The sequence below is a fragment of the Populus trichocarpa genome, chromosome 3, assembly GCF_000002775.5.
Source record: "Populus trichocarpa isolate Nisqually-1 chromosome 3, P.trichocarpa_v4.1, whole genome shotgun sequence".
NCBI classification, from domain to species: domain Eukaryota; kingdom Viridiplantae; phylum Streptophyta; class Magnoliopsida; order Malpighiales; family Salicaceae; genus Populus; species Populus trichocarpa.
In genome coordinates this window covers 9,380,390-9,392,798 of record NC_037287.2, presented here as the reverse complement: position 1 = coordinate 9,392,798, position 12,409 = coordinate 9,380,390, and the positions used below count along the sequence as shown (strand labels likewise).

At 30.2% G+C, this 12,409-nt stretch overlaps 1 protein-coding gene across 1 annotated transcript; it reads left to right on the top strand.

Annotated features, from left to right (window-relative positions):
- Positions 1–8,740: 8,740 nt before the first annotated feature.
- Positions 8,741–10,651, top strand: LOC7478346 (trimethyltridecatetraene synthase). Its single transcript, XM_002303204.3, has 2 exons — positions 8,741–9,686; positions 9,802–10,651. The coding sequence occupies exons 1-2, from the start codon at positions 8,787–8,789 to the stop codon at positions 10,429–10,431; spliced, it is 1,530 nt and encodes a 509-aa protein (XP_002303240.2). The 5' UTR covers positions 8,741–8,786; the 3' UTR covers positions 10,432–10,651.
- The last annotated feature ends 1,758 nt before the right edge of the window (positions 10,652–12,409 follow it).

The following is a 12,409-nucleotide window of genomic DNA, read 5'->3' as shown; positions in this document are numbered from 1 at the left end:
TGTGGTGTTTTGGATCAGTGGTTCGTTAGAAATTGATTGCCCTGATACCTTATAAAAACTAGATACGGCTGCTATTTCAATGAATAATTCTCCACACTTTTCATTGATAAATATTGTGTGCTATATATACAGTAGTGGGAAAGTCAGTTTAGGAAACATATAAATGGTAATGCTAAAACTATGATATTACAATATACAGCTGCAGAATACAGCTGCAGAATTCAAGTTTGGAATCAGCTTCAAATATAGTGTTAATGGCAGAATCTTTGCCATGATTTTCAACTACACATTCTCTGTTTTGATTTGAGCAGATTCTCTGCAAGTTTCCCTGATACAAATAAGGGGTCAAATTTGTTAATTCTTGGATACAAAGATTTCAAATGTAATGTCCCGAGATTTTTTATGCAATTATTATCTTTCTAATAGTCTTATACATGAAATTTAGAAGTAATTTCTTTTTATAATATCATAAGGACATCTTCAAGCTCACTCTCCAATAATTTTATCCACAAGTATAATGATATATAATTTATACCTACACATTTGTGCAGTTACAAGACCTTATAAATTACATGCTTAAACTTGTTTACAATATAATCATTAGACAATACCAAGATTTACCCAATAGGAAATGCCAGGTAGCTCAATAACCTCTTCATTAAAATTAAGGCCTTTAAAAGAAAAGTACTTGTAAGACACAAGATCACAAAAATTACCATAAGTATTTACATCATCATAGTTATTATATTTTACGAATATATGAACAAAACAAATGTCATTAACCTTTTTATAAACACACTAATCTATGTCCTTTTTAAAATATTTCCATATCAATCATTGATGAACTCTTTTTTTCATTAAACACATTACACTATTATCATCACACATACAACTACTCATTGACTTACCAACTATTCCATAACTCATCTCAATACAATCTTCACTCACTTCTTTTATGTTCATCGAATTTATTGTAATATTTTCATATCATGTTCCCTTTCCATATCATATTTAATAAATATCCCATTTCATCTCATACGCATATAAGTTTATGCCATTATTCATACCACATTTCATCTCAATTACAACTATATGCTTTTTTAGCTTTCCTATGCATTTATTCCATTTTAACCATATAGTTTTGTTAGTTCATCTCAACATCTATTATATCATTATTGGCAAATAAATATCAATTTCAATGTCTATTATATCCATTATGGCTTATCCATATAATTTTACAAACTCAATATGCTTCCGAACCGTTTCTAGCTTATACATATATTTCTTCCATTCTCATATACTTTACGCTCATTTGGCTCCTTCAAATATAATTTTCATCTTGAATATTTTTTAGACTCATTGATGGTACATTCAAATATTTCCCTTCAACTTAAATATTTTTTTATGTCTATTTTTTACATGTTCCAATATTTTTTTCAACTTAAAATACTTCTCATGCCCATTTATGGCGTCTTACAATATTTTTTCAATATAAATATTTCTTATGCCTATTTATGACATATTATACTATTTTTCCAACTTAAATATGTCTCATGCCCATTTATATCAACATGTATTAACATGTTTCATACAAATAAACTCTCCATTTTAAATGACAACTCCAATATTTTTCTCTTTTTCCCCATTACAAGTTGATCATTATCATATCTCAATAACTTATCTTTCAACTCTTTGAAGTGTATTCTATATTGGATGGAGAATGAATTAATATAAACTGTGGATATTTTGACACATTACAACACTCGATTGCATCCACAATATTACGTAACCTTAGCCCTGTTTACATGGTCAACTAAGTAAATAGTTTTATAACCTTAGTTTCGTTACACAACAACTAAGTAGTCAATTTCCATAATCTTTTACACAAAGAACTTATATTTCTCTTTCAATAGTTAAAATATTTATTGTCATTTCAACCATAATGTGTATCTTTCTGTTTCAATTACATAATTCAATTCTTTTTATAATGAGCACATCTGACAACTAAAATAATAAATATAGAAATATTGACTAGAATTTAATAAATTTAAAAGGTTAAGGTGTCAGACACCTACCTGCTTCTTCCATTGACTTAACTCTTCCAATTGAAGATCCAACTCCTGATGTCTCTTCTAATTTAAAATGATGGACCACAATTAGTATGTCAAAAATTCCATCACATTAATCTATATTCATGTTAATATAATTTTGACTACACTTTACTTTGCATCATTATAATTATTATCTTTAACTTGAACATATAAAAATTTCCATCATTGTCCTTTATTATTTAGCCCACACTTTTTCATTTTACATTTTGTAACCATAACAATTTCCAAGTTTTTCATATTAATAAAGCATCACCAAATTTCTAATTAATTAATTCATTATTATATGTATTTTATACAATCTCACTTAAACCTTTAGTTACTTATAATTTGCTCATATCAACTAATTCAACCATTTAAGTCAATGTCTTTCCAATTCGTATACACAATTTCCTATTATTTTAAACTATCTTTCATTTAAAAATTTTAACTTTCATATAAGATATTAAAACCATTTAAGTCATCTAGCATTTTGATCCATTTCTAAATTTTACCAACTTACATACTAACTATTTGATTAATATGAAACAACACTAACAAATTTCAAGCTTCCTTAATACATACTCCAACATAATATCATAACAAAATAACAATACATACCCGCATATAATTCTCTAACATTGACACATATCCCTTTCATTATAATCTATATCATACCAACATGTATTCAACAAAAAGATTTCTTAATCTATAAATTTTAAAACTTTTCCATTTATTTAGCTACATATAACATCATAAAAGTATTCAACTTAAAATCCATATCCTTGCCAAACCCGCATTCATACATACAACACATGTATATTAACACAAAACTCTTTTCCTAAAACATAAGTATTCAAGACAATATATTAATAAATATATAATCTCATATAATTCAATCATTTTTCAAAATCAAGCCTATAGTCAACTTAACAACATCTTTTGATTTTAGTAAAACATTTACAAACTTGATTATACTCTCTTTCTTACCATACTACATATCATAACCACCCAAATTTACAATTATTCATACAATCTCAACACTTTTACCTCACTTCCATATTATAAAAGTCATGTTCCCAAACAAATTTATAGGTACATACACATATACTTAACTAACCATTTACCCCATAACCTAAGTATCATACAATATACATCAAATTAACACATAAATACACATTTCCATTCAATTCTTTCATTTCCCCCGTTCTTTATCATGGTTGGCCATAGGGTTAGGAAATTCCCATGGCTTTTCTTTTAATTTATATCCTTATCTTTCTATATTTATCCGTCATTTCACACAATTTAATCAATTTATAAGTAATTTTTTATTTCCCCCAAACTTCTCTCATAAACTCTAGGTGAGAGATTAGGGATTTCTCTTCCCCACACACTCAAACTCAAATAATCATAATTAAATAGTATAGGGTACTTTACCAAGAAAATCTAAAATCAATTTGCCCTTTTCTTTGCAAAGTTCTCCTATGGTTCTCTTCCTTTCCTAAAATTCCTTGTTTTTCTCACTAACTTTTAATTTTCTATTTCCTTAAACCCTTCCAAAACTTGTGCTAAAGTGTTTCCTCCACTAATCACCCTTATAACACCCTAAAAACCCTTATTTTAGAGAAGATTTGAGTGAAAATGCTAGAAATGAGAGGAAGAGAGCTTAAATTCCTTCTCCTATGGCTGGCAACCTCAATATATAAAGGGAGCTGGAGTTTTTATGTTATTTACAAATTTGCCTTTACTAATTGTCCACTTGTTATTTGTAGTATTTTACTTAACTAGTGATACTTTTGCATATTGTTTTATTTACTAAAATCATAAAAAAATTTCAATAATTTATTAGAGACTTTCATCCATATTCATGATAATATTTTTCCTTAGATTTCCTTCCATTCTAGTTAAAACAATTGTGTGATTGTACGCAAAACTTATATCGGTGGTCAATGTTATTTGCACATAAAATCATACATTAGTTTATTAAGAATTTCACTCTATCATCATCATCATTATCCTAAATATTTTCACCTAATTCACAAATATTTTTCTTTAAATAATTATATTACCTTAATGGAAAATTTACACGATTTATAATCGAGCACCATTTTACATACCGATTTATTTCTCCACTCCATTCAGGATCTAAATAATTTCACTAAGGATTTTTCATCCTAGTTTGAATAATTTCTTTTTCTAATTTATCAGTTTAAATTGTATATTTCCTTATATAACTTGGTTCACCAATTATGGGCTGAGGGTTTACATCAAATGAGCTACATCAAGCTGTCAGGTTTAGTAACTCATGTGTGGTATTTGAAATGTTTTCCTAGTTATATTGCCTATCTTTTAGATAAGCCTTGTAAATAATTAGAAGGCTTAGTATATTGCAATGTGTGATTTAATCCAAATTTTAATTTTATAGTTTTGGAATGAGAAATTGTCATCTCATTTACTTAAAATAGGATGCTCTGGGTTTAACATGTCTCTTTAAAGGAGTAACATGAAGCTTAGAATTATGGCTGTATTAAATACTCCCTAATAAAACTAGAATTGGTTTATGGTTGATCCAGTAAAAAAGAAATTTCTATTTCTTTTTTACTGTAACAACCCCAAAATTTATGTTCAAAACAAAGAGTAAAGACGTAATAATTCAGTTAAGATTAGGGTAATTATTATTTTTTTGCAATCAATCAAAAATCCAGCAGAGTTTCCTTTGTATTGATAGGTATCAAGTTATCGACTTTTCCTTCACAATTCACAATTATCAAATTTCATATTTGTCTTATCATCCAGGACTTTCTCCTCTCATCACATCACCATTTCTTAATAAACAAAAACACACATGTTTAAACAATTCTATATAACACATTTACCTAGATGCAATTCAATGAATTATTCTATAAATTAGAACTAAAGTACACTACACAATTCAAAGATTTACAAATAAGAACCATTAAAGATATTATAACTGAAATGAGTACATAGTTAAAGAAGAAACTCATAATTAAAAATTATACTATAAAGAAAAACTTTCGATAAATATTGACACATTAAATTTTAAAATTTATATTACATAAAAAAATAATAACTTCATTCATTATAAAATAATACCCAACAAAATATAAAGAAAACCAATCTACTGTTCAGTCCGATATGGGGATGTATATGAAAATTGATTTAATACAAAATTTTGATTAGACAAATGAAATAAAATATCAATAAAATTCTTTCTTTCTTTCTTTCTTCTTCTTTTTTTTTTAAAAAATTACTCATAAGATCATTAAATTAATTCATTCATCTAGTATTACATTTCAATTAAATTTCTGAATAATCCTTAATTCTTGAACATTAACCAAAAATATAATTTCTCCTATCACCCATTAACCCCGACATTAATTCCACTAATAGGTGATTAATTTCTTGTTCGTCCATTCAATAGGCACTAATTTCATCAACCCAGAAAATTAGTTCAACGATTCACTCATTCCTCAAGGTACTAATCCCATTAACCAGTGAATTAATTCCTCATCACGTCCATTTGTCAGGGCACTAATTCCATTAAACCAGAAATTAGTTCAAGAATTTGCCCATTCACCAGGGCATTAATCTCATTAACTAAGAAATTAATTCTTCATCATGCCTATTCACCAAGGCACTAATTCCATTAAACCAGGAATTAGTTCAAGGATTTGCCCATTCACAAAGGCATTAATCCTATTAACCAGGAAATTAATTCTTCATGATGCCCATTCATCAGGGCATTAATTCCATTAAATCAGGAAAGAGTTCATTGCACCACATATCTATTTCCTCAAGTAAATAATATACCAATTACTAATTCATTACCCATAATTAATCAAATAACAATACATATTGGCCCATAATAAATTAGGCATCGCATAATTATCTTATGACTGAGCTCGAGTCGAAGTTCTCTGCTGTGGTGTCGGCGTAACAACCTCTCCTAAATTAACAAGTATATAACATCATTATTCTACTTTCCATATTAACACAATCAATAAATAAAATCCTTCCTACTATCCTTTCATTTGCCAAAATCAAATTTAGAAAGAAACATGAAAATTCCCTTCTTTCTTTTATAAATTTCCTTTTTATTCTTTAAATTTCCACATTGTAACACAATTCCTTATATATATATTCTTAAATTTTTTATCAAAATTTAAACTAAAGAAAAACATTAAAAAAAAAATTTCATGATCTATTCACTCTTTAACATTAATTTCATTTTTCCTATACAATCTCCTATCTTATCAAAATTCTTGAATTTTTTTTTCCTTATTATTATTTTGCCAAAAATCCCTTCTTCAAGAACACCCAAAATTTTACTTCAATTACCATAATTTCTTACTTTCTCTACTCACTTCAATAAGCTGAACACAATTTCACAATCAATTGTAATTTTTTCTAAAATTTATCATGAACCCTAATTCTTCATTTCACAAAGTTCTATCAATTTAAAGCATAAATTCTTCAAGAATCTTATATAAAAGTGTGAAGGCACCTTACCAAGCAATAGCCAAAGCTTTAACGCTTTTAAATTGAGAAATTTTCCCTTGCTTGGATTTTTCCTCTCACTTGGCTGAATGCTCCCTTCTCCTATGAAAAATCAAGTTTGTTCTTTTTTTTTCTTCCCACACACACTCACTTGCGCGCGCGCGCGCGCGCGCGCGCACACACACTTAACTTTTTTAAAAATGCCTTGTATATCCCTCAATTCTTTCTTCTTGTGCGCGCACACACTTGCACACATATATTTACTTAACTTTTTTAAAAATTCCTTCTATTTCCCGAATCCTGACGCCTGTTTATACCAAATCTTACCTGAGTTGTTTTGATTTTCACTAAGTTACACACTAGTATTTTCAATTCCATGCAATTCACTTTTATTAAAATTCTATTCGCATTTCTGTGTTTATATATATATATATATATATATATATATATTGTATTACTATTATTTTTTTATTTTTACTCTAACCCCCATCCAAAACATTTTATTTCAGATTCTCGAATTTTATCATCATTCTTATAAGTTAATTTATCACTTTCTCCTTTTTTTTTTCTTCATAATATTGACTTTTATTATTATCAATGATATTGGCTAGGGGTTTACATTTACCTTGTAAAAACAACTTCTTTCTTTTTTTTCTTTTATGGAATTAATCATTTCCTTTCCTTTTAATTTTATTTTAGAAATAAAATTATGTATTTAGTCAAGTAAGTAAATATGTCATGGTTGTGAGAGTATGTCTATATATACATATCACATATAAGCTTTAATAGCATCATAGCATAATCGTCAAGGTTAATTTCAAATATATTGAAATAATTCAAGTTTTTCTATTTTTACTTTTTTTTACAATATAGACATGAAGATCAGTTGCATCTTTGATTAACTAATACTTTTCTTTTAATTCATAGAAGGTGTAATTAAAATTGTTGTTAAAGTTTTTCTCTAAATTTTGTTACTTAACAAAACAAGAATGAAATCAAGATGACATTAGGTTTTGGAGAGTCCCTATGTTCTCCTGATTTACACCAAGAGAGCTTTTTTATTAAGAAAAAAATTGGCTCTAATCCAATTTATTTTCTATTTTTATTTATAATATAAACATGGTGGTCAGTTGCATCTTTGATTAACTAATAATTTTTTTTTTAATTCAGGTCAAATTAAAATTGTTGTTAAAGTTTTTTTCTAAATTTTTTGACTTAACAAAACAAGAATGAAATCATTACGACATTAGCTTTTGGAGAGTACCCATGTTCTCATAAATTACACCAAGAGAGCTCTTTTTTTAAATAAAAAAAAATGGCTCTAATCCAATCTATTTTCTTCTCTCAGTGGGTTGGCTTATAATTTTTGAATGGAAAATATTTTCCAATCACATATAAAATAGAAAACCTAAAATCAAATTATAAGAGATAAAAACAAGGAAATAAAATTATTAAAGAAACAAATTATACTAATGTAACCTCATCTCTAGTAAACCATTTGCTCCGACTAATGGGTAGACCACAAACTAAGGTAAGAGATAAATTGTACCACAAATTATACCCTTTTTGGTTGTTCTCTAGTACAAAAGGATTGCTCTTAAGTCATTTATGGAGAATGCCTAGCCCACGCATGCCGCCATGAAAACCCAGACATGACCTGTAAAATAATGAATTATAGATTGAAATGGATAATGAAAATATAAGGATCAAAATGTAAGAATAAAAAGTACGAACCAAATGAGTGAATGTATAAAACATGGTAACATAAGGATCGAATTGGAATTAACAAAAGAAAAGGATTACGTGAGACGATGCGTATAACGTCCCTCAAGCTATGCCGCACCGACCAGGCATCAGAGAACGAACCTTCAGTAACCTACAAAGAAAAAGATTGATCACACAGCCATATTTTCTTCCCCACCACAGTAATCAGCCTATAACTTTAAAAAATAAAAGAAAAAAAGTTAGTTGAATTTAGCTGACGGGTACTGAATGAGAGCAAGAGAGACAATTGACTGTTAGTTGTGTTAACATTTGTATTTCTTACCAATAATTCAAATTAATCATTAATTCCCCAGCGCGCATATGCCAATAATACAGAAGGTGTGTCCTATAAATAGACTCATCACCTCTTCTGCTTGGATCACAGCTTCCACACAAATCACCCTTACCACTGTCAAAATGGAGCTCTCTACTTTTGCTGCCCTTTTGCTTGCTACCGTAGCCGTGATAACCCTCTTCCGCCACCTTACCCGTCCCAAACTCAACCTGCCACCAGGCCCCAAACCGTGGCCTATAATTGGAAACTTGAACCTCCTTACAGGGCCGCTCCCACACAGAAACATGCACGCCCTTGTCCAGAAGTACGGGCCAATTATGCAGCTCAAGTTTGGTTCATTTCCAGTTGTTGTGGGCTCTTCTGTAGAAATGGCCGAAGCGGTTCTCAAAACCAATGATGTCAAACTGGCTGATCGTCCCAAAATTGCTGCGGGAAAATACACCACGTATAACTACTCAAACATTACGTGGTCACAATACGGACCGTATTGGCGACAAGCACGTAAGATTTGCCTCATGGAAATTTTTAGTCCCAAACGTCTAGACCAATTTGAGACTGTCCGCGTACAAGAGTTGCATGCTCTCCTAAGAAAGCTATTCGTGTCAGCTGGCAAGCCCATCAATGCAAGAGATGAATTTTCAGATTTGAGTCTCAGTGTGATTAGTCGCCTGGTGTTGGGAAAGAACTACACAGTTAAAACTGGGAACCAAAAGCAGTACATGTCGCCAAAGGAGTTCAAGGAAATGATTGATGAGCTTTTCTTGCTTAATGGGGTGTTAGATATCGGAGACTCAATTCCGTGGCTCGCCTTCTTGGATTTGCAAGGCTATATTAAGAGAATGAAGGCCGTTGGCCAGTTGTTTGATGGGTTTCTTGAGTATACATTGAATGAGCATCAGCAGAGGAGAAAAGGAGTCAAGGACTATGTGCCTCAGGACATGATGGATATCCTGTTGCAGCTTTCTGATGATCCTAATCTTGAAGTCCAGCTCGACAGGACTGCAGTCAAGGCATTTACAATGGTATGTTCTATTCATTTCAATCAACATGTGAACAGTTCCGAATTGATTACACACGCTCAAATTAGTTTAAATGCTATGAATTCGTGAATATTTTTTTCCACTTCCTTTTCGGCAGGATTTGATCGCAGGTGGGACTGAGAGTTCTGCGGTGACAACAGAATGGGCCATGGCCGAGCTCTTGAAAAAGCCGGAGTATTTCAAGAGGGCAAACGAAGAGCTAGATCGAGTGATTGGAAGAGATAGGTGGATTGAAGAGAAAGACATTGTTAACTTGCCATTTATCAACGCAATTTGCAAGGAGACCATGCGTTTGCATCCCGTGTCACCCTTCCTAGTGCCGAGACTTGCTCGGGAAGACATCCAACTTGGTGGCTATGACATTCCCAAAGGCACCCGAGTCATGGTAAATGTATGGACCATTGGAAGGGATGCAAGCATATGGGAGAAGCCACACGAATTTTGCCCAGAGAGGTTCATTGGCAAGTCGATTGATGTCAAGGGTCACAATTTCGAGCTGTTGCCATTTGGAGCTGGGAGGAGGATGTGTGTTGGGTACAGTCTAGGACTCAAGGTGATTCAAGCAAGTGTGGCAAATCTTCTGCACGGGTTTAAATGGAAGTTGCCTGGTGATATGAAAACGGAGGAGTTGAACATGCAGGAGATTTTTGGCCTTTCCACTCCTAAGCAAATCCCTCTTGTTGCAGAACTTGAACCCCGACTTCCAGCTCATATGTACTCTATGTGATGATGATATCCTACGGCCCACAAATGCATCGTTAAAACCACACTAAAGTAATATATTTGGAGCTATGTGATGCTTGTATTGTGACGAAGTGACCCTGTCCACAACTTCGTTGGAAATTTTACTTTTGGTAAAAGGAGGTGTTCTTATATATAGTTCAGATGAAAGTATGTTACTCTTTATAATAATTGAATAAAGATTAGGCATGGTCTTTCGTTATTAATTATACTTTATAAAATAACTTTAGAACTCGTGGGATTAGTCGAGGTACATGCAAGCTGGTCCGGACACCCACATAAAACTGAAAAAAAAAACACAAAAAAATTTATACTTTATGAAATGAAAATTAACACCACTTAACAAAAAACTTTAAATACAAAATGAAAATTGCTCAAGTCTTACTTATCAGACAACAACAACAACAATAATAATAATAATAATAATAATAAATACTTTTTAAATATTTTAAAAGATTTCATTTATAATTTTTTTCAAAACCTCATTTTACCTTAAGCCGGCTTTGAATGGTGTTTTGAATAATTTTTTTAACAAGAACATATCTCTTTAGGTGTTTTGGGTAAAAACTTCACCCCATTTTTTGACCAAACGTAAATTTTATAGTGGTTGGATATATTTTGATAATATAACCTTGAAACTCATGTATATTGAATTTTTTTAAAAAAATTTGGGATCAAATTTCACGATAAGCAAGAATAGAAGTGTAACCAGAGGCCTGCAAAGTAGTAGTTTTAATTTAAAATTAATTGATGTGTTGAGTTTAATTATGTTTCCAAGAAATGAAGCTGGCAAAAATTGCTTGGCATATTATATAGCAAATAATAAATTTTAATGTTGATTGTTCAAGGTCGGCAATAATTGAGGTCGGAGAGAGTTGTATTCTGATCAAGTTGCCAAGTAATCAATGTATGTGAAGGGAGGAATTGTTTTAAAATTAAAAAAATGATTTTTTTTTATGTACAATAGAGAAATTATGCTTCATGTTCAAGTCTCTCTTAGCCAAAAATAATAATAATAATAATAATTGAAGATAGATCTGGGCCATCCAAGCTTCATATGGTGAAAATATCATCACATATCATTCTACCACTATTGGAATCGCTAAAATTCTTCCGAGACAAATAATTCATCCACGCTGTACGAATATGATATTTGGAAGAGTATTAAATTATTATTTTTTAAAATGTTTTTAACTTGAAAATATATTAAAATAATATTTTTTATTTTTTAAAAATTATTTTAATATTAGTATATCAAAATGATTCGAAAATATCAAAAAATATTAATTTAAAATAAAAAAAATTAAATTTTCAACCCCAACACAAACATATAAATTTCATGAATTTATATTGCATTGTGTGTTAATCGATTGGGTTCTTGGAAACTTGCATAGGAGGATTCCACAACATCTATTCTCCAAGGTGAGAAATCTTACAGATGATACAAATTAAGACAAGGAAAAAGAAATCACAATCAGACAACAAATCCAATAACATCTTTCACCTCATCCCAATTGAGGTGGAATTCTCCCATGCAAGTTCCTGAAAAACCAAGCAATTAACACACAATGCAATATAAATTCATGATTAATGATTAAGATTGTTAAAAACACTTTTTTGACACGATACAGAATATATAATATAATTTTGTATTATAAATACGGAATATACAATATAAACTCGTATACAATTAAGGAGGAATTATCTTTCATGTTCAAGTCTCTTTTAGACAAAAAACAAAAATAAAATAATTGAGCCAGCTAAGCTTCAAGTGGTGAAAATATCATCACATATCACTGTACCACTATGAAATCGCTTAAAATTCTTCCGAGACAAATAATTCATTCACGCTGTATGATATTTGAAAGTTTATTAACTGTTAGTGTAGTGTTTTCAACTTAAAAATATATTAAAATAATATTTTTTTATTTTTAAAAAATTATTTTTAATATTAGCATATCAAA